This window comes from Lissotriton helveticus, chromosome 3_1, assembly GCF_964261635.1.
Source record: "Lissotriton helveticus chromosome 3_1, aLisHel1.1, whole genome shotgun sequence".
NCBI lineage: Eukaryota > Metazoa > Chordata > Amphibia > Caudata > Salamandridae > Lissotriton > Lissotriton helveticus.
The window spans coordinates 1,032,384,563-1,032,410,854 of record NC_136061.1 but is presented as its reverse complement, the minus strand read 5'-3'; the positions used below and the strand labels follow the sequence as shown (position 1 = coordinate 1,032,410,854).

The 26,292-nt window shown below is 46.6% G+C and overlaps 1 protein-coding gene across 3 annotated transcripts in view; it reads right to left on the bottom strand.

Annotated features, from left to right (window-relative positions):
• The window catches only part of LOC144823224 (neurabin-1-like), a 647,660-nt gene that overhangs the window by 51,044 nt on the left and 570,324 nt on the right, over positions 1–26,292 (bottom strand). The window contains exon 16 of one of the 3 annotated variants that reach the window (XM_078681559.1): positions 6,673–6,717. The exons of the other annotated variants lie outside the window; for them this stretch is intronic. Within the exon in view, the coding sequence (XP_078537685.1) occupies positions 6,673–6,717 (45 nt within the window). The remainder of the gene's footprint in view (positions 1–6,672; positions 6,718–26,292) is intronic. 3 annotated transcript variants of the gene reach the window in all.

Genomic DNA, 26,292 nt, shown 5'->3' with positions numbered 1-26,292 from the left:
ACCACTCTCAGCTCTGGGTGGAGAGGGCTCTGCCATTGACCCAATCACAGTCCATTAACCACCACTGAGAATGTTTTGCAGTATCCTGCGAAATCTGAACCTGGTTGCCAAGGTCCCTTCAATGTTGGGCCCACTGGGACCTCAAATCTCACTGCAGCTCCTTCATGTGCCAACTGGTGTGCTTGACTAGCAGGATGCAGGAGGCCATCAGTCCTAGCAATCTGAGTCTACCTTACTGAAATGCAGGACAGAGGCTCAAACATCAGGATCACAGCATGAATGTCCTGGACTCTCTTCCCTGGGGGAAATGAATTCGAACAGTGTACAGAAGGTGAGCATCTGAGAAAGAGTAAGGTGTGAGTTTGGCATATTTATAACAAACCCCAAAGATGACAGGAGATGTGGCATAGTCTTGAAGTGGTTGATGACAACCTAGGATGAGCCAGCCATCAACAGCGAAAATATCGAAGTAGGGAAAGAGTGGCACCCCTTACCTCCGAAGGTGCGATACCACCACCTCATAACTTTCACAAAAACCCAAAGGGCGCTGATGAGACCAAAGGGGAGCCCAGCGAATGGAAAATGCTCCTCTCGGGGGGAGGAGCCTAGCCTGCGACCATGATGGCTGCCTAATCCTTCGGCTCAGCCGACCTTTTCGCTTCCCTCCCGTCCCGCGACCTATCCTGGCATCGATCCTGATCCTAAGCGGTGTTTTCGGGCTCGGGAGGTGACCCCGACTCCATTGGTGTGTCTTATTCGGTGCTCCCTGCGGTGGAAACGCTGGGACGTCCTCGCCTCCTCCCGGACGCTGCCCGACGCTGACGGGTCTTTGTTCTCCGGGGGCGGCTGCCTTCGCCCACGACAACAGCGGCCGCTGTGGACGGCGCCGGACCGGCCGACGGAGTGCTGCGGCTGAATTCTGTGTTTCCCCTCTGTCCGCTCTACTCCTCTCTACGAGGGGGGCATATTGGCTGCGAATGCAACAATGTTTCACCGCCCGTGCTCCTGTATGCATTTGTTTGCGTCTTCTTTCGCTCTGTGATGAGGTGGGAGCCATCTTGGTGACAGAGCCAGCGGAGCTCGTTTTTCACGATCCCGGGCTGCAACTGGTGACAAGGCTGCGGCGGTCACAACGCTTATGCCTGCTTGGTGCAATATGGTCGGTGCTCCCTTTGTGCCCCCGGCCCGGTGGGGCTCTACAGCGCGCCGGCGTGGTGCTCAGCTTGGTGATGATAACGTGGATGGCCAGTCTTGTGGGCTGCACCGAGTTTCTGAGCCCCGTGTGCATGGATCCGATGCATCCTTCTCTCCTAAGGCACCAGTGCGGATTGTGGACATTATGAGAGCCCTGGATACTCTTCGTACTGCTTTTTGTGCCAATGCCTGTGACCTAGGGCACAGCCTGGATGCTGTTCTATCTGTTGTGCCCCTGCCTGACCAAGCACATTTACGACTGCGTGAAGCTGAGCCTCATCCTGTGCCCGACTTCTGTAGACTGCCTGCCCGGATGTGCCCGGAGGTGCTGTTGGTATGTGCTCCCGATATCCCCGTGATGCTGTCTGCGACGGAGATGCAGCGGTCTGATGTCTGTATGCTGGTTCAATGTGTGGGGTCTCGTCCTCGGACGCCATGTTTGGACACTCCGTTGTTGATCTACGGAGACGCTTCCTACGTTATTCTGCGGTTGCTACTACTGCCCGGGCCGGGGGGGCTGTTCCAGTGCGATGTCTGCACTTCTATCGCGGTTGCACACTTGACATTTGATTGGACAGACTTTGTTAGACGGCGTTCTGATCTGCTGGGGTCACACGGTTTGTTTGTCCCATTCAAGATGGCTACTGTGCAGCTGGACCACGTCGATGTTCTTGATCGCAGGGGCCAGGGTTGAGCTCCCCCTATCAAGCACTGTGTACCGTATACTGTTGGGATTAGAATTGATGGACGGTACTATAAAGCTGGACTTTGTCGTTACGCCGGGCTGCGGGAGGCGGGGTGGAGGGTGTCCCCTCCCATGTTAAGCTTGTTGTTGTTCTTACTGCTGGGATGTTGATGGATAGCCGGGGATGTTCCACATTTATTTTGTATCGATGGCGGGGTCTAGGGATGGGCGGCCCGAATATTGCACCCCGGAGCGGGTCTGTTTCTCTCCTCCTCCACTCTTTTTATATCTTTCCCTACTGTGGGGCAGTTCCAGGGCGACAGGCACGCTGTTAGTGGATTTGGCCGTAGCCATTACAGGGGTGCGGGGTGGTGGGTGTGGGGGGGGGTTTGTTCTTTTAGTTTGTTTTGTTCTATGGTCCCTATCGCTCTTTTCCGGCTTTGGGAGGGTTCTTTCCTCTTCGTGGGGTTGGCTGCTTCGGGGTTTCGCACCTTTTTTCTCCTTGTGTTTTAACGAATCTTTGTTTTCTGTTCTGGGGGTGGGCTTTCTGGGATTCCGCTTGGAATCGTTATTTTGTGTATTGCTGCCTATTGCTTGGTTTATTGTTGCGGATGCTTAGCCTATATAGTTGCTGTATGTATAGCCCACTTTCCCTTGTAAATGGGGTACGCCCCTCTTGTCGCGTTTCTTTGTGTCCCTTAATGTAAGGTGTACAATTCTTCCTGTTGCAGCCCCTCGCTTCCTTCTGACTTAAAAATGAAAACCTCCTCTCCTGTGTAGCGCGCCCCATTGTCGCTTCTGGCGTATTTTGCAATATCCTGATGGTATACTGATATACTGTTCTCCTGTTATTTCTCGCCTATCTTTGCGGCCGGCCGTGATGGTTGTGGGCTTGCGCATGTATCTTCTGTTTTTTGTCTCAATAAAGGTTTTCAAACAAAAAAAAACAAAAAAAACACACAAAAAAAAGAAAATGCTCCTCTCCCACCACAAGTAACGCCAATGGGTTGGCAGGCTGGGAATATGAAAATAAGCATCCTGCAGTTCCAACACTATCATTCAGTCTCCAGGGTCGAGGTCAGACAGGGCCAGGGCGAGCATTTTGAATTTCTCCTTCTAGAGGAAGGCCATCAGACTGCTAAGATCCTAGAATAGGCAAAGACCTCTGGTCTTCTTGGGCACAGGAATGTAGCAGAAATATCCAACGCCTACTTCTGCCACTGGCATACTCTTGCGCTTCCGGACAAAAAAATTAGAGATGGTCGTTCTTCAGACATTAGATGGAAGGTGGAAGGTGCTGCAGGGAGAAAAGGAAGGGTAAGTTGTAGCATTTGCAAACAATTTATAGAACCTATCTGTCTGACATGATTGTTTATGAGCCTGATAGAATTGGTGGATTGTCTCCCTCCGGGTGGCTGCATGGTTACATTAAAGATTGTATCCTTACAGCCCTTTAAGGGTACACTAAAGAAGTTTGGCAGACATGCTGACCGTGTCTGGGGGGCTGTGGGCACCTCTGCCTCTCCTGTGAAACTGCTTGGTCCCTTGAGGGGGGCATGACAGGTAAACAGTAGTGGATGCTTCTGCCAAAGCCACAAAAGGATCACTGGATATGGTGCGATTGGCAAGGCAGGGCGAAAAGGCCCATAGAGCAAGTGGTGATCCTACTCTCCTTAAAGAGTTTGAGGGCACAGTCATCCTTCCACTGGAACAACCAAGCCCCATCAAATGGCATGTCCATCAAGGAAGACTGGACATTGCAAGAGAACCTAGTCGAGTGCAGCCAGGCATGGTGGTGGATGGCAAAGGTGGTGCCTATTGCACATCTGAGACAGTACAAAGCAAAGAACTTACGGGCATACCAAGGAAGACTTGTGCGACCGAAAAGTATTTCGATTGTAACAGCTGGTGGAAATCTGCACCACAAGAATTTCTGGAGAGGGGTGCTGGGACAAGAAAGGTGGGTGGCCTATAGCATGGTGATAGTGCCTGGCAATTTGTTTATTAACTGGCTGGTCAGAGCAAGCCTTCGCCCAAACTCCTAAAAGTGCGTCCATCAGGACATCAGTAAGAACATTCGTTTTTACCTCAAGGGTGGGGAGCTGATGATCAGGGACTTACAAACCATGTGCATGACCATGGCTTAGAATGCATTCTTTTGTAGCTGGTCCAGTAGGAGAGAGGTTGTGTCTAACTTATTAGTCTCCTGCAAGTTCTAAACCAGTTATCATCCTGGGTATGGGTGATGGATTAGGCGTACTCATCACCCATATCACATTAGTTATCAGAGTCTGTTGCAAAAAGTGGATGCAGAAATTGTTGCCTACCTTATGGTAAGTCGAGAGCAGAAATAGGTGGCTCAGTTGGATTTGGGTGCAATGTCAAAGTCTACTGGCGATGGAGAGCACAATTGGGCCAACTCTTCGGGCAGTGAGGTTGGCATCAGCAAACCCAGGGCCGGCGTAGTTTTGGATGCAGGGAGTGGCATATGAACAGGAGCCAGAAGCAAGAGTGACTCAGAGGTACCAAATGGCGCTGTGGGCGAATTCACCAGCAGTATTCCATGTGAATACCCTCTCGGCTCCTTGGGACCCAGAGGTATGCCAGAGGGACTCAGTAATGAACATATAGTTTCTTACCAGTCGGTGTAGTTTTGCAGCGTGAAGAATTTTCATAATTCACCTGCTGTGCATTATTCCACCACTTTGTGGTTGGATCTGGAATTCTCCCTAACAAACCTTGTCCTTCTACTCTTTTTATTGTTGTTGGTAGCGTTGACGGACCTCCATTATGTGTCCCCTTGTGACATTGTCATGCTTCCCCCAAAAGCTCCCACCTTTGGTTGCCATCTTCGGATTCTTTTTTTGTCCTTTTTATATGCTGTTCCCTCCTTTAATTTTCTTGGCAGAGGTAGCTGGATTCGCTTGTGAATTAAGAAAATTCTTCAAGCTGCAAAACTACATCGACAGGTAAGAAACTATACATTTGTCAGCATGAATTATGTCTGGATTCACATGCTTTGCATTGATTTTGTAGTGGTTTGTTACTACAGTGGTGATTGGGTTGAAAATGAGCATTGATTTGAAAACACATGTTTTAAGACATTTTGCCCTACTTGTGCTACCTTATTTATCTGAATATCTACACAATAATGACTTGTAAACATGTGTTGATGACCATGTTGCTGCCATAAAAATGTCTTGCAATGTTGTATTTGCTAAGAAAGCAAAGGTTGCTCCCTTCTTTCTTTGATTGATTGTGCACAAGGAGTGTTTTGTAATGTCCCTTGTGCATTCCTGTGACACAACTGATTAGTTTGTGCTTTCTATCTTGTAACTGGTCTTCCTAGAAAACTATTTGCAAATGATACAAAGAGCTGTTTCGTTGTCCTGCCTTTGTTCTTTCGATGCAATACATTACCACACGTCTTGCATCCAGAGTCTGTAATGTCCTCTCTGCGTGCCTTTTTATTCTTTGAAAGAAACTTGGTATCTATATACTTTGGTTCATGTGGACCTGTAAATAAACCATTGGCATGTACTGCTGATCAGTTCTCATGACAATTCTGTCTGTATACTTGGAAATAAGGCTTCTGTAAGGGGAGCGCTTGTAATTCACCAACTCTGCATGGAGATATTATGTCCACTAAAAGGGTAGTCTTTAGTGAGTGTGAGCATTTGTAATGTGGCCTTGTGTACGGTTCAAATAGTGACTATCAGTTGTGTGAGCACAATATTAAAATTCCATGTGTGTGCATTGTACCTTTTTTGGAGATCCTATTCTTTTTGCTCCTTCTAGGAACCACTTAATGACTGGTCACGTGAAGAAGGAATAGGTTACTTACACAGTAAGCATCTGTTCTTGGCATGTAGGGCTGTAGATTCACATTCTTTGCATACTCCTGCCATCTAGGGTTGGGTCCGGATGATTGCAAGTTGTTTTTCTTCAAAGAAGTTTTTCCAGTCACAAGGTAAGGTGACTCATCCTTTCGTTGATAGTGCGCATGGGCATCGACTCCATTGTTAGATTGTTTTCTCGCAAGAAGGTGAGAATGGAGTGAGTGTAGTAAAGAGATGTCCATGCGTAGGTAATGTAAATAATGAGAACAGCAACAACTACAGGTGTCCAGGGAGGTGGGAGGGCACATGTGAATTTACAGCTCTACACGCCAAGAACAGATACTTACTGGAAAGTAGATGCTCCCTTATCAGCTTTTTCTTGCTTTTCTAAACCTGCCCGGATACTTTATGTCAAGATGTAAGCAGATATCAACTTTTCAATGGTTGGAAATGCACTGCATGGAAGACAGCTCTAAGACTAAGCATGAAACAAAGCTCTTCAGATGCTAAAAAGGTTGTAGACTATAAAGACGTTGAAAAGCACCCAGATTGGCAGAAAGAAAAGAAATGAGAGAACAATGCACACAGTCAAAGATTCATGGTGTGAATAGAATGTAAAAATATAAAAGCTGTGGATAATTTTTGGATCATTCAATCTGAATCTCTACATGAAGCATCAGGTGTTTAAGTAGCTGCCATTCTGAGCCTACCTAGACCGATGCAATGCATTCCATTTATAAAGGTCTAAATATATAATCATTTGTCAAATTTTCCATCAACAGGGACAATCAAAGGATTCTATGGCAACATTGATTTCAAATATACTAATATTAGGGTATCTTTAGCTACACATTAATTTTGTTTTAGGTTAACTAGTCATACGGTACAATTGCAAGGGAGGGGTCTAATTAAAGTCTATTAATCAACTGATGATAAAAGAATGGTATAACATACCAATTTCAAAGAATGCCTGAATAAAGATGGCCAGGTAAGAAAGCTCTGTGCACAAAAATACAAAGTAAAGAAAATGGTTGATGAACACGCACAAATGGCTCCATGTGCAAACACTAACAGTAATATCTATGCATTCTAAGTTATGTGCAATTTGAAACACACTAGATGTTATGCTACACAATGTATGCCCTTTCCAAATTAGGAAAACTCTGGAGTATGTTACTTACCCTGTAAGAATCTATTCATAGTGTGTAGTGCTGCAGATTCAAATGCTATGCACACTCCTGCCATCTAGTGTTATGCCCAGACTATTTATTTTTCTCAAAGTCTTTTATGGTTGACGTCATGATTCGTATCTCCTCCTTGAGGCAATGCACATGTTTAACAGCTCCTTTGTTAGACTTTAATGATTTTTCCCTGCCTTGCGGGAAGTGAGTATATAGTCTGCTAAATAGGCGTTTACTGTTGAACATGTTTACATTTTTATGTATATTTGACACCATCTAATACCTGCCAGTGAGGGTGAAAGTGAATCTACAGCACTACATGCTACAAATAGATGCTTACAGAGTAAGTAACATACACCATTTACAGCATGTGTTGCCTACAGATACACATACTATGCATAGACTGTAAAACAGTACTCGTCTCACAGTGGTTTTAGGCATCAGATGGTGCACTTGCTTGGAATAATGTGCGTAGAACTGTTTGACCCACTAGTCTAGAGCTTGTTGTCTGCCATACACATCCACAGAATGGTGTTTGGTAAAAGTGTGTCGGTTTGCCCATGTTGCTGCTTCACAAATATCTGTTGGGGGATATTATCCAAGAAGGCCTCTGAGGCACCCTTTTTTCTTGTGGCATGAGCCATTGGTGTTGGGGGTAGTGTTCTTTTTGCTTCAATGTAGCACATTTACATGCATTTAACAGCCCATCTAGCAACTCCTGTTTTTGAGATGGAATTACTGTTCATTGGGTTTGAAAAAGCCTCAAATAGTTGTGTTTATTGAAATATTCTAGTTCTTTCCACATAGTACCTAAGGGCTCCTTTAAGATCCAGTTTATCTAGTGCCCTTTCGGCAATTATTTCGGGAAGAAAACAGTAAATCTAATGTCTGGTGTAAGTGGAAAGCTGATATAATGTTTGGCAGAATCTTAGGGTCTGTGCATAGTCAAACTTTGACTTGGTAAACTCTGGCACATATTGGCTCTTTAAATAGGTCATCCATGTGCGGTCACACGGCTGGAAGCATGGGCAGAAACCGTGAGTCCCTATGAGTGGATAACAGCGTGTCAAAGAGGAAGTTCTGTTCTAGAGACTTTCAATGAAGTTGTACACCATGATAGATAGTTGCCCTGGCAACTGCTTATTGGTAAGCACTACGATCTTCAGGTGGGGAAGGGCACGCTGGGTAAAGATTTGAGTTGTTAGGAGTCACGGGGTCCGTGTCGAATGTCCCATAGATCTGGGTCCCCCAACGGTTCTCCTAAACCCCCTGTAGGTGAACCTGGAGGTGTATTATTTAGATGGTCCTGATGTGGAACAAAATGGTGGAGGAGGTGGTGTAGGATGATGTGCAGGGCTGGTAGCTTTGTATTTTTCTCTCTATTTGGAAGGTACAGGAATGTCCAAGTCCTCCTGAAGTGTTAACTGTCTCTTAGAAGGAGGAGAGCCTATTATTTGCGCTGTCCGTCTTCAATTTGGATTTTTCTGTTTTATATCCTTTTCAAGAACTGGCTTGACTGGGGACAAAGACCAAAGAATTCTTTGGGGGTTTGGTTTCAGTTGATTTCATTATCGAGTCTTTGGATGATTTCTTTTCTGGCACTGAAAGATTAGCCATGGCGGTGACAGAAGAATGAGCTAGATCCGAGGAGGTTGGTGCCGGAGCCAAAGGCTTAGCTTTAACTGAAGTATTCAGTGCTGGGCCCAAAGGCATTGCGCCCGAAGTATGTTTTAGAATGCAACCATGGCCAGATGGCCATGGTTTGACTCTAAAAGATACTTCACTCTAGAAGTGCAAGGGGCTAGTGTTCGAAACTCTTTAGTTGGAGCAGGGTCTGGGGCAACAGTACTCATGACCGAGAAGCAGGGTGTATTTGAGTTCTTGATCCACACTGGAGCCGAAGATCTTTGATGGAGAAATGCCCTTCCTCCCCTCACTCGCTGGCTCTTCCTGGGCGTGCTCCTCACAGAAGATGTTGGGAGTATCGTCCCCAGTATGGGGAAACATTTACAGTCAACGCACCCACCGATTGTGAAGTGTCTTCTTGGATAGAAAAGACTTGCAGGCTTCGCAGTCAGCCTCTCTGTGGTCTGGCGACAGGCAGAGGTTACACACCTGATTTTGATCAGTTTGTGGATATTTGGTGTGACACTGTAGGCAATACCGAAAAGGTGTTAATTCTATCAGGAAAACATATTCTGTACCAACAGTGCATGTGGTAGGATAGGTCTGAGACAGGCAGCGCCCCGAAGAGTGATCGACTGATGTCCGACCAGATGACCATAATCGAGCAGCAGCGGATTAGAATAGCGCAATCGAGATACACTAGACTGTCAAAGACAGGCTAGGATCGAAGACTCGTACTGAACGGATTTGAACAGGTAGGAGAGGCACACACATCTGAATCAGACTGAGAGAAACTGAGAGTAGGAGTCACTGTACCTCGTGACTCATAATACTTCTATGAAGAAAAACAAGTCACACAACTCTGATGGCAGGAGTACGCAGAGCATGTGTATCTACAGCCACAAATGCCATTGAACATAAGGTTACTCAATAGTTAGTGCATGTATTTTGCTAACTCCTCTTAGGGATGTAATTGTTACAAGGAAAGTCACTTTCCATGTTAGAAACTGCAATTTGCATTTATGCATATGTTCTAATGGTGTGGACATCAATTGTGTTAACACAATGTTTAGGTTCCATGATGGTACAGGAGGTATATGTGGTGGAATTACTCTTTTGAGTCTCTCCATTAATGCTTTTATTACTGGTAAGCGAAAAAGAGACTGATGCCTTCTGTTTTGCAAACATGCAGCGACTGCTGCTAAATGCAGTCTTATAGAAGTGTATGCTAGATGTGATTTTTGATGATGTAACAGGTAACATACCAGTTGCTGTTCAGATGGAGAGCAAGGGTATTTATTGGTGCAGAACAATACAGAGCAAAGTGTTTCTATTCTGCTACAAAACATGCCCTGGTGGTTGGTCTCCTGGCTTCTTTTAGAATGCCCATACATTCTGGTGGCAATTGTAAGAACCCAAATTCAACGATCTCAGGAGCCTGAATGAAAGGTTGAGTTGTTGGGCATTTGGGTGCCTAACTGTCCTTGCTGTGAGTTTGAAGATCTGGAATGTTGGGAAGCTTCTTGTGATGTACTAGGGATAGCTCCGGTAGTGTTGTGTTCCACGGTTGATGTGCATATGTTGGAGCTATAAGCATAATTTTTAATGATATCTTTTTGAGTTTCCTGACCAGATAAGGAATGAGTAGGAGAGGTGGAAAAGCATATGCAAATATCCCTTACCAGTTCAACTATAGAACATTGCCTTTGAATCATTGATGTGGGTGCCTGCATGCAAATATTTGGATTTGGCGTTTTGCTGAAATGGCGAAGAGATCTATTGTTGGTGTCCCAACCATTGGAGGTATGCTTGTAGGACTTGAGTGAGAACTTCCCATTCGTTGACTTATTGTTGCGCTCTGCTTAGTAGATCTGCTAAGAGAGTTGTCCACCCCTTTTATGTGCTGTGCCAGGAGGTGGATTTTGAGCCTGATGGCCCTATTCCATATGAGTTGTGCTAGTTGAGACAGCTGCAATGAATGGGTCCCTGACTGTTTCTGGATGTAGTCATATTGTCTATGCACAGGAAAAACATACTTCCCCTTTATGTTGGGTAGAAATGCTTTGAAAACTATTTGTATAGCAAGTAGTTCTAGAACACAGATGTAAAATGTCTGTTGTGCAGACCAGGGACCCTCTACTGTAATGTCCTCCAAGTGAGCACCCCAACCCATGAGTGATGCATCTGTAGTAATTATCACTTGCGGGATTGGGTCCTTGAAGGCTCTTTCCTTTAGTGTGTTTTGTGTCTTCTGCCTTTGTAGTGCCCAATGGACCTTGGATGAAACACTAGATCCTCTATACTGCCCCCAGCTTGTGACCACTGAGAAGCTGGGTCGCATATGTAGTCTTGCAAGTGGAATTATTGCTATGCAAGAAGCAAAAAACACCTAGAAGACTGCACCATTTTCACTGAGAGGTGACAGGGTGGCTGAAAAAAAGAGCCAGTTGGTTCTGGAGATTGGAACCCCTCTGTGGATTTGGATACGCTTTCTCTGTGATCGAAGTAAGGCTGCCAGATAATGTTTTATTTAGAGAATGAGCAAATGGGATTTTGTTGCAGTTGTTGTAAATTGCCATCGGTGTAGTGATAGCGGTTTAGGTGACCTGTAGACATTTCTGATTGCTGGAACTCTTGATCAGCTAATTATCCAGGTTTGGGAAGACATGGATGTTCTCCTCTCAGATGTTACTACAGCTAGACATTTTGTGAACAAATGTGGGGCGGCTGATACACCAAATAGTAGTACCTTGAACTGATGGTGACATCCATTTAGCACAAACAGGAGGTGCCGGCAATGTGCCGGATGGATTGGTAAATGAAAGTACGTGTCCTACAGACCTCATGCTGTCATAAAGTCGCCTTTCTGCATTAGGGGTATCACGTCCTGGAGTGTCACCATGTCAAAGTGTTCGGATAGAATGTGCTGATTGATGTGCTGATTGAGTAGGCCCAGTATGTGACGGAGCATTCCATCCTTTTCGGGTATTAGGAAGTAAAGGGCATATAATCCTTTCCCTTGATGGTTGAATGGGACAGGTTTTATGGCCTCTTTTTTGTAGTAATGCTTTTACTTCTTCAAGCAGGTGTAGATAATGAGAACTGAGGGTGTTTTTTCTCTGTGGTATATTTGGTGGTTGAGTTGTCAGCTCTAGGCAATATCCCTGACTAATGTTCTCTAACACCTACTGGTCTGATGTTAATTCCAGCCACAACCGATGGAATTGTTGTAGCCTTCCCCTGACAGGTGATTTTTAATCGGATTGGGCGGTGGGAGGGGGTTGTGGAGGCTGGAGGAACTTGATAAGTCACAGTTTTGAGGTAGAATCTCCCATTGTGGGTGTACCTCTACCTTTGCCTTTTGATTTAAAACCACCTCTGTAATATCCTTTCCCTGATTGCTGGTGGTATTGTTGCTGCAGTCATTGTAAGTTGGGGTCTTCGAGGCCCCTCTTCCTTGGTATCACCAAAAGGGCTGGTGTTTTTGCATAGTGGACTGCAAGGCTCCTATTGATTGTGTGGTCTCTGTCCTTTTTGATTTTTTGCAAGTTGCTTACCAGCTTCTGGACCAAACAGATGCTCACCATCAAATGGTGTGATTAAAATGTTCTGTTGCACTTCTGGTTTAAACTCTGATAAGTGTAGTCATACATGCAGAAGTAGCATCACCGAGGAATTAGTGCAGATTCAGCTGCAAGAGGCATTATCTAGAGCGCATCGTATTGCTGCGTTAGATATTTGCCTTCCTTCCGCAACCAGATCATCCCCTTTTTAGGTTGAGCCTAGCGCAGCGCACATGCGCTGCTCTATGGGAGGCTTCTTGTGAGCACTCCAAACTTCCCCGAAACTTCTCCGTGTGGGTTTGGCAACTCTCACACATTCCATTGGCCTTTGCGTGTGGCTTTCAATAATGAAATCCCGCAAATGGCCAAAGGCGAGTGTATGTCCCAACTTTCCTCTAAATGTTCACGCCCATAGCGTTTTGGTGTTGGGAGTGAGCAGCGGCGCGCATTGTGGCAGCTGCATTCCTCCCATGTTGTTGTGGGTCATGTTACTAATGAAACACAGTGCGGTCGCTTTCACTTTCGCGGTTGCGTTGGTTATGTAGTGTTGTAATGTGAGCGTGTCTTCTCTTCTGTTGTCTGGAAACAGTTAAAGGTGCTCTGCGAGTTGTCTTTCCATCCAGGCGTGCTTGTAGTAATTTCCGTGTGGCAGGGCTGTTCTGCTGTCAAGGCGCTTTTAAAGGCACATGCATGGAGGAATTATTGACCACTCCTCTGCACTCGAGCAACCCAACGAAGACAAGCAACCTATGATACGGCTTTCAGCCTTCCGATCGCTGGAGCTCCTGCAACTGTTTATGTTTTAAGATGTAGGATGCAAGATGCAGCGCTGATTCTTTTGCAAAATGATTGGATGTTTACAGCCAGCTTGCACAGCTTTGCTTTTCTGCAAGCAGGAGAAGGAAAGTGATTTTCTTTTTTACTGTTTGTTTTCTTTTCTTACTTGCACCAAACAAGGCAGCAGAAAATGTAGACAACGCTGTGTAGAGCGTGCATGATCTTGGAATCTGAGTCACCAACACGTTCATGGCATTAGTGGTAAACACTGAACAGTGCAGGCATCCATCTAGTGCCTTGATTTGGGCAAATGGCATCATTGAGCACTGGGAGTACAGATAAGATTGTTTGGATTTTTTAAAATAAAAAAGTCACATCCTAGCAAGGCTACAGGGTACCACAGAATGCTGGGGAAGAGATCAATAAATCAATTTGACTGTTCTCAGATGATGAGGTCCCTTCCTAGGGAGGTTACTTATAGAGAATTACAGGTGACAGGGAGGGAATGAGAAATGGAGTGAAGCGTTCTGTTAAATGTCAGGGAGAGAAATCGAAGACAGAATATATACTATGGACACAGAGTGAAACTCCACCTGCTACATTTTGAAATGGCTTTATTAAATTATTTATAACTATGTCAAATTATTTTTAGTAGTAGGTTTCTTTTCATAGCATTAACTACTGCACTTCTGAGAGGAGGAGCTTCGCGCGCATCCGAGATGGCCGCGTGGGCACAGGGCTCCCGAGGTCCCTCGCTGCCTCCCGCATTTATCCTGGATAATATCCTGATTTGATGGAAGGTCTTTGAAGACACAACCCGGCTGATGTACTAGCAGGTTTTTGGGTCGGAATCGGACACAGGGTCCCCGAGTTTTGCCGTCCTGAACTTTGCGGCCTTCTCCATGGAACAGCCTGGACCTTGAGTTGTAGCAGTGCCCAGGTCGTAATTTAACAACGGCCTGAGGGGATCAGACCACAGCCTCACTTCACTTTCGGTTTCGTTTCTCCAGCGCACTGTATCCTATCTGCGGTGTGTCTGTGGATCGGACGAGCTCCGATGCCAGCTCATTGAGCTTCGAGCTAGCGACTGTTTGGCTGTGGACTCAAATTGGCTCAACTTCGTCTCCTGTATTCTTGTGTGTAAATTTTAAGGAGCCATTTGGACCAGATCCCAAGCCTCCCTCCGGGGTACCCGGCTCGCCATGACGGGCAAGCCTGAGAGTGAGAAACGGAAAGTCAAGACCACCACCCGTGGAGGTTCAACCCAGACTAATGTCATGGATCGCTACACACTTTCTAAAGGATCCCTGGTGGCGCGCCTCAGACCCGGGAGGAGGCTGTCGACGATCCTGCTGTTTTGGCGGAATTAACGTTACAGGACGTGATGGGCGCCATTGCTGGTATTCAGTCTTCTATTGGCCAACAGTATGAAGCCTTGGCTCTGAAGTTGGACACGGTGGCTATTGATGTTAACCTCATTCGAACTGATTTGGCCAAGACGAACGAGAAGGTGAAGTCATTGGACCTAAAGACATCCAGCCTTACCACGGATGTGTCCGACTTGCTAACAGAAGTGCGCAACCTTAGATCTGCTAATGACTTTTTTGCTCGTCGCTTGGAGGATTTTGAAGGCCGTGCACGGCGCAACAACGTGCGTATTATTGGGGTTCCGGAAGATTCTAGTTCACTCGCCACTGATCTTCGAGTGGAGGACCTCATTCTTAATCATCTTGCACCCAAAGGCCTGAGCAAATTCTTTGCCATCGAACGTGCACACAGAGTGCCAGGGGGACAGGCAAAGCCCGGTTTTCCTCCCCGTCCGATTATTGCACGGATCTTCAACTTTAGAGATCGCGACGCCATTTTGCAGGTGGCACGGACGAGCGGCCCTACGCAGTTCGAGAGCGCTCCTGTGAACTTTTATCCAGACTTTTCTGAATCGGTCCAGAAACAACGAATGGGATTTCAAGGGGTGAAACGGCGACTAAGAGACATGGAACTAAAATACACTATGTTATTCCCGGCCCGGCTGCGTGTTGAATATGACAATCGAACATTCTTCTTTGTCAGACCTGAGGAAGCGAGTGATTGGTTGGACACTTTGCCGGCTCGCCGTGCTGGCCAGGAACATGCTGGTGGTGCTGAGGGGGGACTGATGGACCAAGAATGATTATGGTGCCTGTGTCCGGAACACTATTCCACGTGACCAGCTGAGGCTCACTGACTTCTTTGATCATTCCATTCGTATCTTGGGGGGTAGCGGGGCTGGCAGGACCCTTTCCTCCTCTGGGGTTTTCTTTGTGTAGATTAGTTCTTTGTTTGTAAGTGTTAGGGCGACAGGCACACTGCAAATTGGGGTGGCTTTTGAGTCGGTGCAGGGTGGGCGGGGAGTTGTGTTGGGAACCTTGGGGGGAGGGGGAGGGACATGTTTTGGGATTGTTTGTCTTTTCTTTTTCAAGGCAAGGTACTTTCATAATCTTTGACATTGGTGTGATGCTCGTTTTGTGATGGGAGTTCATTGTGGATCTGGATGGGGGGTAGAGGGTTGAGGGTATTATGCTGGAATGTGAATGGGTTGGGTGATCGGATAAAGAGAGGGGTGGTTATGCAGCTGTTGCGGCACCTTTCGCCCGATGTCGTTTTGCTACAAGAGACTCACTTAATAGGAAATACTTGTCACGCTCTTAATAGACGGGGTTATCGTCTTGCTGCTCATTCCGGATTTACATCTAGTTCTAGAGGAGTGGGTATTTTGCTTAGGGTTTCCCTCCCCCTCGAGATTGATGATGTGATCCTTGATGCCAGGGGTCGAAATGTTGCACTTGTTGGGCGGTGGGAGGGGAAAACCAATTTAGTTGGTGTCGGTGTATGTCCCCCTGGGCTTACAATCCACGACATTTACGGACCTGGGGCGGATGGTTCTGGGTCTCCCGGAGGGTATTTTAATATTGGGTGGTGATTTTACCTCCGTCATTTCTGGCAGAATAGACCGATATCTGCCCCGAGATCTTCCTGCTGCGCAAGCCTGGTTGGGAGACTTCCTGGAAACATTGGGACTTATAGATTGTTGGAGACTAATGCATCCAGAGCAAACACAGTTTACTTTCCATTCGGGAGTTCATGGTAGTCTTTCTAGATTGGATTATATCCTGATACCGGCTGCCCTGTCCCCCTCGATTGGAGAGATTAGACACTTGGCCCGGGGTATATCAGACCATTCCCCTATTTGGTTTCATTTTAATCTTAGCATCGGCGCCGAAGGGAGGGTAGCCCCGATTAACCCCTGGTATCTTCTTAATCCTAAGACTCGCACTGAATTGATTAAATCATTTGATCTGTATTTTACTGAGAATGCTGGTTCTGTATCCTCGCCTGTTTCGTTATGGGAAGCTTTTAAGACTGATCAGGGGACAGGCATTGTCTTTGGTGGGGTGTGCTAAGAAATGTAAGAATGAGGCAATTGTTCAGCTCGAGACTGAAATCACAGACCTGGAGACTGCATTGGAACGAGGGGCGTCTCGAGGAGCATTACATGTCCTCCGCCTTAAACAATTAGAATATAAACCTTTGGTTACTGATGCGGCAAAGACGATGAGTAGGGAACAGCAGGGACGGCTATATGATGTGGGTGATATAGCAGGAAAATTGATTGCCTGGCTGGACAGAAGGGAGAGAGCGAGTCGAGTGGTTCCGGTGATTGAGACATGTGGTGGTGTGCGTGTAACGGACCCTGTTGAAATTGTTGAATGCTTTGCTGATTATTTTCGAGAGGTCTATACCTCGGTGTCCGACAGGATACGCAGTTGTTGCTTCGAGATATAGCCCTTCCATGTTTGTCGGAATCGGATCGTGACTGTTTGGATGCCACGCCCTCGGTGGATGAGGAGGCTCTCGCGCTACGCTCCATTCGTTCCGGCAAGGCTCTGGGTCCCAATGGCCTTCCTGTTGAACTGTATAAATTACGCCCTGATACTCTTGCTCCCTATCTCCGTGATATGTTTTTGGCTGCGCGAAACAGTGGCTCCCCAGAGATCAGCGTCTTGCGACTATTGTGGTGATCCATAAGGAGGGTAAACCACGGGATCGCTGCTCGTCTTATAGACCTATTTCGCTTTTAAATGCGGAGCCCAAGATCCTCGCCAAACTGCTTGCTAATCGTTTGATTACGGTCATTAGCGACCTGATTCATCCGGATCAATCGGGTTTTATCCCGCACCGTAACACGGCATTAAATCTGCGACGTTTGCATGGTGTTCTCACGAGGGCCCCGACGCTGCGTGAACCGGCCATCTTGGCGTCCTTGGACGCCACGATGGCCTTTGATACAATCGAATGGTCTTATCTTTGGGCGGTACTCGCCAAATTCGGATTCTGCGCTGGTTCTATTGGTTGGGTCAAACTCCTGTATGAAACGCCACTGGCACAGGTGGTGGTTAATGGCCGTGTCTCCGTGCCTTTTACTCTTGGGAGGGGCACGCGGCAGGGTTGTCTGTTGTCCCCGCTCCTCTTTGCTTTGGCGTTGGAGCCACTCGCCGCTTGGCTACGGTGGGAACCTTCGATAAAGGGGATACGCTGGACGCCGGAATTCGAAGATAGCATTTCCTTATACGCGGATGATATTTTATTATACCTTACATCTCCCCAAAAATCGCTCAACGTATTGTTTGACATACTTAACTTCTTCGGGAAGAACTCGGGCGTTATCATTAATTGGTCGAAATCCTACGTTTATGTAGTTGCGGGGGATGTCCCTCGTTTGCCGCGGGGCTGTCCCATCCAGTTGTCGCAGTCTGGCCTTAAGTACTTGGGTGTGTTTATCTCGTTGGATCCGGCGGTTCGCTATGAACGAAATTTACTCCCCCCACTCCAAAGGTTGCGCTCCGATGTAGCGCGTTGGCGTAAATTACCGTTATCTCCCCTAGGGCGTGCGGCCCTTTTTAAAATGATGTCCTTACCGCGGTTCCTATACGCACTTCAGAATAGTTTTGATGTCATCCCGTTGAAATATTTTCGGGAAGTAGAATCGTTGCAGAGGCAATTAATATGGGACGGACGTTCACGTATCGCTCTTCCAAAATTGACACTTCCCTGGTATGATGGCGGTATAGCGCTCCCGGATATTCGTAGGTATTATTGGGCCTCCCACCTTGCCGCCATCAACCACGGGATGTATGGCCCGGCGTTTAATTCAGCATTTGAAATGGATAAGTGGCTGCTACCGGGTGGTGATTACTACAGGGCGCTTTATTCGGGTCCCTCCCGTTCACAACTCTCAGGACCTACCGCTATAGCCGTGCGGGTATGGCATAGCGCAACGGCGGCTATGGGCTGGAGTGATAAATTAACTGGTGCAACTCCGCTCTATGCCTCTGCGAAGTTGGGTGGCCTATGGAAGACGAAGGGATTTGATAAATGGGACACGATCGGTATTAGTAAAGTGCGTGATCTCTAGGTAAAAGGAGGGGTGAAGACCTTCTCGGATCTGCAAATAGAGTATAAGCTGAGTGACAGGGTAAAATTTCGTTATGTCCAGGTGCGCCATGCTCTGAACTCTGTGTTGCCAGTGGGTAATGATATTCCGGATTCCTCCCCCCTCGAAGATCGTATACTAGACGGTTATGTGCCAGACAGTACTATCTCGCTGTTCTATAAGAAAATGATTAATGACCGATCGAGTCTGCTCGATCGCCTTCGTGAAGCCTGGATTGCTGATGGTATTGAACTGGATGATAAGGACTGGCAGTCCGCGATCTCCTCTCCCAGGGAGGTGGCGATTCCGGCCCGCCTCCGTCTGGTCCAACTCAAGATCCTCCACAGAATCTATGTCACCGGTCCCCGTCTGATCCATATGGGCTATTCCACGGATGGCATGTGTAGGCGTGGGTGTGGGTGTGGTCTCCTTGGCACCTATCTCCATATCATATGGGAATGCCCTGAGGTGGTGCGATTTTGGAAACGTATACATGAGGTGATGGATGAAGTAACGGGTGTTGTGATGATGCCGGAAGCCCGACAATGTTTATTGAATGTGTGGGGTCCGAATGATTATGACGTGTCGCAGCTTCGGTGGGTGACTCTGGCCAATATGGTTGCGAAGAGGGATATTGCACAGTTGTGGGGGTCCCCGAGGCCGCCTACAGTGACTGCTTGGAAGGAGAGTCTGGACTGGTGCATGTTCAGAGAGAAGACAGTGTATATGGCAAGAGGCAGGCCCAAAAAATGGGGGAAGATTTGGAACCCGTGGAACCCATACCGTGGAGATATCTGTACGCCCCCACTCACTGCTATTCCTAGTCCTTCCCAGTCGCCCTGACCTACATTCCTTCTAGCTGTGGTATATTGTGCTGTTCATATGCAATTCTACCTTTGGCGCCCTCCCCTCATCTGTATTCAAAGAATCCTTTCTCCTGTGATTATGTATCTCCCGTCCTCCTTGAGCGCAGACCTAATGGCTGTATTATTACTGTATTGTCTTGATTGTATGTTTGATGTGTTGTTTCCTTTTGTTTTATATAATAAAAAGTTACAAAAAAAAATAACTACTGCACTTCTGCTATTTCTAAGTAGTGACTTTTACACAATCATTTGTACTCAATTTACCTATCTTGGGAGGATGTGCCAGGCGTCTCAGACTGCCGTACTTTTATTAATCTTAACGCCACGAGCCCAGCAACGTTGTTACAGCTTGTGTAAGTAATGATTTGCTTCATTTTGCCATGTACAGCATGCTGGGTGCCTTTTTCTTCCTTTCACGATGTAGTTATTATATACATACAGCTGCTCCCAAGGTATACTGGCAATAAGTCACAGCTAGTTTGCACAATTCACTTAAGGTATTTGGGCTACTCAGGCTATCTTCATGGCGAGCTATTGGGGTCTTATTTATTAACGCTCGTGCGATTCTGCATTTAACAATGCTGTTTGAGACATCGTTTTTACAAGGTAGCTTCATACCTCATTGGGTGCCCCGTGGCAGTAGTTTACCACGAACTTTGATGTATTAAATGGCTAATGTAATGTAAAGGATAATGTGCTGCATGGCTAAACACTTAGAAGGTCCCAAAGTCGAGACCTATTGGCTATGGTAATGCTTGTTTCTTAAAATGATCAGGGAGACGCTGTTATAGTTCCACCATCTGATCCCATGCAGCTCTATTATAGCGTGACAGGAGGTCCAAGGAATTTGCAATTCACCAGTAATTGGCATGCCCTGTTGCAACCCTTTTCCATGCAACGTCAATGCGCTTACTCTCCTTGTGAGGAGGTGAAGCACCCCCAGTGCTTTAACACTGCTCTTTTACCTGCTGTAGTCACAACTAAGGAGACTGCAGTAGGGTGAACTCTGATGCAGAGATGGTCCGAAGGTGAAGGCCTGTACTGCCTTTCAATTCTGCGCGCAATACACTTGATTTGACTTGTCCTTAAAAATTTCTTTAGATACTTTCAGCATTGCGCCTAATATTGGTACATACCGAATTGTGCATTCCGTTCTGACTAGTGTTTCCACTAGAAAACCTGTTTCCTCCTCTGTAGTCTAGATTAGCAATTTGTTCTATTCTGCTGCCCTTTGCATCACACTACGAGGAGGTATCAGGTGGAGATGCTTTAGCTGGGATAGGCGGTTCTATGTCAGTGTCTGAAAGGATCAAATCAGTCATCCCGCGGGTCTGGGTGTTGTGTGCCTCTGTCAGAGTAGTAAGTCTCATGCTCAGAGTTTTCTCCTTCCTCCACTTCCTTAGTGGGTGAGGGTGACCTTGTGTGTGGTGATAATGGTCTACTTAATGGCATGTGGCTTGAGGCCCTATCATGCTCAGAGTTTTCTCCTTCCTCCACTTCCTTAGTGGGTGAGGGTGACCTTGTGTGTGGTGATAATGGTCTACTTAATGGCATGTGGCTTGAGGCCCTATGCTCTGTCGACACTCTTTTTGGTAGTGGCTGTGGAAAATTCAAGTTCTGACTTATCTCTTTGAAATCTCCTTAAGACGCAGCTTCAGCATGAATTCATGAAGGCCTTCAAAAACATTACCTTTTCCCTCCTCCTGCAGTATTGATTTTTGCAGTGTGTTTGCTTGTTTCTCTAGCACTGTTGTTGTGAAGAAGGCATTATTGTCTTTTGTGGTGTCTGAGTCAAGGTCGAAGAGTGACCATGCTCCTTTGTCAGAGTTGGAGTGTTCATGAAGCTAGTCTTTTGTTCATGTCGATGTGTCTGCAGAGGTCGATGGGTGTTCACCATCGATGTCTGCTCCATGCCTTCCCTTAAGCCTTGATGCCTGTTCAAGAACATTCTTGTGGTGTCTCAGCTCCGAGGATCGCTCTCAGTGTCGAGTCGGAGGGCTGTGGTGCACAGTGACGTTGAAGTGGAGGTTTATATAGGACTTTATTTAAAAGCAGTGGGTCAATTGCATTCAAGCTTTTGGTGTTGTCTTCATTCTGGGCCCTGACCCTGGCAGCAGAGCCTGGTCCGCAGTGTCCTTGACCTGCACATCCGACTCCTCTACCCCAGTGAACTTATCGGAGGTGACCTAGTGAGGGCAGGCAACACAGCTTTAGTATTTTATGATCAACACACAGAGATCCTACATTCAGAATATTCTGGGAGTGGTGGTGTTCCACATGCTACTTGATTCAGTTAAACAGGTCAAGATTGCAGAAGGAAAAGGAAATTTCTTGTGAGAACTGTAAGAACGTTTCCTTTTCTGTTGCTCTAAGAGGACAGTCTGGAAGTTTGAGACTGCAATTTATTTGTCACAGCCAGATTGTGGGCAAAACATGAACTAGAATGCAGCGCATTGTGTAATTATTAATGGCTGAGATACATTTCAAACATTCCAAAAATAACCTTTGCTTTTCTTCAGTACAGCGCCCTAAGCATGCCAGATGTACCATGATGTGGGCCCCACACACTGTGCCGCAGGAATTATGGTGCACCTCGCTGAGGAGGTGCAAATAGGTCAAAACCAATCTGGGGTTGTTTCCTGTCCACAGGGGACCTGACCCAACATTTCAAGACAGGCTGTTTCTCTTGGAGGACCAATTCGGGTTTGTAGGATGGTAGCACCTGAGGAGGCAGCAAAATAAATGATGTAAGAGAATGCGGCCTAGAGTGGCTATAGACTGGACAGCCTTAGGGTGGTCTACCTCCCAACTTTTAGCTTGCCTTCCTCCATTTTTCTGACCTCGTTTTTGCTGGTTTTAGGACGCTGTGCTCATGATCACTGCTGACCAGTGCTAAAGTGCTAGTAATCTATCCTCTAAACATGGTAAAATTGGCTGAACCCCATTTGGGATATTTAATTTACTTATAAGTCACTAGTAAAGTGCACTACATGTGCCTTCGGCCTGTAAATTAAATGTTATTAGTGGGCCTGCAGCAGTCATTGTACCACCCACGTAAAGTTGCCCTCTAGCCATGACTCAGCCCTGCCATTGCAGAGGCTGTATGTGCAGTTCACACTGCTACTTCTACCTGACAAAATAAACCTCTTGACAGGCCTAAACCTTCCCTTTTTATAGATGTAAGTCAACCCTAAGGTTGGCCCTGTATGACCCACAGGGCAGGGTGCAATATATTTATAAGGCAGGATATGTACTTTTCAGTTTAACTTGCCTTAGTAGTGAAAAACTCAATTTCGTTTTTCACTACTGCAAAGCCTATCTCGCCCATAAGAGAACACTGGGATTACCGTAGTACCTCTTAAATGTAATTCCCAATTGTGAACAGGTAGACTTTTTTTTTTAATAAGTTTGGTGTCAGTGGTCTCGCAATTTAAAATCGAAACTTATGGTGATGTTGGTGTTTCAGTTAGACTTTAGCAAATGCCCCTTTTAGAACGTTAAAAAATAAAATAAAAAATTATTGAGTATTTCATATCACAAATCATACACAGCAATCTACTTTGACCAGCAGTATTCCGGAATCTGCCAAACATTGCAATAACTAGAACAGCAAAAAAAATAAAAATTAAAAAAAAGGAGAAACACCCATGTCCTCCAATAACACAGAAACAATAAGAGAAAGAGCACAGGTACTCTACAGTTATAGTGGCATGTACATTTCTAAAGCACAGTGTCATCCCATCCTATACCTCCAGTGTCCAATTATAGTGAAACACTGTACGCCAGGTTATCATGGGATTACTCATCTGATTGTTCGACAGTGGCCAGTAAATATTCCCTCATGGGTACCCAGATATCCCTTGGGCGAGAGGGTAGAGGAAGTTCTTCAGCATAAAGTTCCAGTTGCTCCCAGCAATACACCATGTCCTTAATCCACAAATCAGGTTTTGGGTGTAACTTACCGTCCCCACGTAAACAGGAGTCGCCGCTTTGCCAGTAACATAGCCACTCTTACCAATCGACCCACTGTAGCTTTTAACCTCGGTACATATCCTAGTAAACATTCTAATGGCGTGCAGGTGAGTGTCAGGCCCGTCATTAATTGTAGTCGATTTACGACCTCCACCCAATATTGTTCCACCATCCTACAGTTCCATGCAAGGTGGAAAAAATCTGCCCCGCTGTGACCACACCACCTACATCTACCTGACTCTCTCAAACCCATTTTGTGTAGCTTATCTGAGGTGTGATAGACCTGGTGTAAGTATTTCAGATGGATGATTCTCAAGTTACTATTGGATGTCAGTCTACCCGTTAGAGTGCATATTTGCTCCCACATGTCGTCTGTGATCTGTATATCCAATATCGCACTCCAGCGATCTCTACTGCCATTCGCCCTATGTACTGTTTCCTCCTGCACTGTCTTGTATAAATAACCGTGTCAGCAGCTTCTTCCTAGAAAGAGCTACAAGCAGCATCGGTAGCGAGCGCAGGGACTCCGGCTCCTCAGGAAAACTAAGGTAATGATCCCTCACAGCCCGTTGGAGCCTGTAGCAGGTGAAATTAAAGAGTGGCGTGGGATTTTGTATGTAGTTCAAATCAACCCCCGAAATATATTTCCCTTCCAGGTATAAGTCGCCCATAAGTAGAAGACCAGCCTCTCTAAGGGCCTTGACAGGACCCGATTCTCCAGCCACTGACAGTGCAGCATGCCCCTCAATGGGCAGAGCCGGTGCATATATAGGAAGCTTATGTGCCCTCCTCCCGATTTCCTGCCATGCCTGTATGGTGGTGTCCAGTGGATTATTTTCTGATCTGGGAGTGTGCCTACTAGTATACTTCGCAGCTGAACCGGGTACGCATCCCCTTCCTCCACTGCCACATGTGGAATGAAATCATGAGACGGAACCAAAAATATGCATACTGGGCATGCCCACATAGATATACATAGAAATCAGGCGCATTGAATCCTCCCTTCTCATATACCATTGTTAGCATTGCCCAACTAATCCTTGGCTGTTTGTTCCCCACACAAGTCGCAACAGTTGCGTCTGGATGGTCCTGAAAAAGTATTTCGTCAGTTTTATGGGAATGTTGCAAAATAAGTATAAAAACTTTGGAAGGACCACCATCTTGATTACTGCAATTCTATCTGCAAGTTTGAGGGGCAATGAGACCCACCGATCTATCTGTTGCACCAGTGCTGAATATGCGCGTCATTTTCACCAACTACCACCTCAGGGTCCCTGTGTGTCCAAACACCAAGATACTTAACCAGGTCTGCGGATACTCCACCTGAGGTGGGGGTGTGGCAGTTGTCAGCGGGATAAGTACAGATTTTTCCCAGTTGATCTGGAGCCCAGAGAAGAGGCCAAATTTAATGTACTCCCGTATGATCGGGGATAGAAAACGCTGTGGTTTGCGGACATAGAGTACCATGTCGTCCACGTAGAGATGCCCACTGGCCGATTATGAAAGTTCAGGGCAGCGGCTCTGTGAGACTGTCTTGATCTTGCACGCTAATGGCTCGAGCATTATGGTAAAAAGAAAAGGGGACAGCCCCGACGAATCCCTCGAGTTATGGCAAACGGTTCAGAAGTCAGACTCCCCCACCCACACTCTTGCAGAAGCATCCATATATAGCACCTGAATCCAACGGATAAAAACTGGAGGGAATCCCATTCTCCCCAAGATGTAGAACATGTATTTCCATTCAACAGAGTCTAATGCTTTTGCAGCGTCTAAAAAAACTGCAGTGGCCGGTAAGGTTGGGTTAAGCACATGAAACATTGCAAAGATCGTGCGGAGGTTAAGGGAGGTAGAGCGCTCCGGAATAAAGCCGGACTGATCCGGGAGCACGAGCAGTGGCATCAAGGGCTGCAATTTAGTGGCGAGGATTTTCGCTAGTATTTTTGCATCCAAATCAGCGATAATGGGCGATATGAATCACATCTAGAAGGGGTTTTGTCCTTCAACAAGGTAATTATCAGCATTTGGCGCAAAGACGGGGGCAGACAACCCGTATCATGGGCCTCCGCATACATTTCCAATATATGCGGTATTAGAATATCAGCAAACTCTTTATAAAACTCAGACGTCAAGCCGTCTGGGCCCGGAGCTTTGTTGTTTCTGTAGGGATAAAATGGCCTCCCTAACGTCCTCTACCGTTATAGGCATGTCCAAGTATTTCCGGTGTACGTCCGATAACCATGCACAGGCTATATCTTCCAGGTATTCGCCCATAGCCGCCTCCGGCATTCCCCCCCGGGACGTGTATAGAGTTTCATAGAAGGTTCGAAACTGTTCCACAATATCATGTTGGGTCTGGTGAACCGCACCAGAGTCATCGGTTATCTGCTCTATCAGAGGGCTATCAGCTGTGTCCCGTAGTCTAGTAGCTAACATCTTGCCCGGGCGGCCGCCCTCTCCATAGGCTCTAGCTACATATCTGCGAGACATGTATTTTACCTCTGAGGCCGCCACGGTATTATATTACGCCACGTATTCCTGAATGCGTGCATGCAAGGTAAGCGAGAGTGCCCTGTCATATTGGCTTTCTAGATCCCTTATCTGCCCCTCAAGCTTGCTCAGTTGCCCCCTGAGGTCCCTGAGAATTCCCGCCGAGGTACTGATATACACCCCCCTGATTGCGACATTAAAAGCCTCCCATAGGGTCAACTGACTATCAACTGAGCCTATATTCAACTCAAAGTATTGGCAGATAGCAGTGCGAATTGTCTCAGTGTAGACCGGGTCCGATAAGGCGTCAGCCCTAAAGCGCCATGTGAAAGGACGATGTGGGTTAGCAGGGAGGACTAGGTCAAGGACCACTGGGTTATGATCCGATAAGGTGCACGGAAGCGTCTGTACTCTCTCCACCCACCCATTTGCTTTCCTGCTTAGGAGCCAGTAGTCAAGTCTGGACCAACTGTTAAAGGCAGGTGTGATGTGTGTGACTTCCGAAACATCTACGTTACGGGTCCTCCAGATATCAATGAGCCCCACCTCCAGCATGAAGTCTCGTATACACTGTGCCACCTTAACCATGAGCGCCCCAGCAGGATTGGACTTATCCACTAGAGGATCTAGGC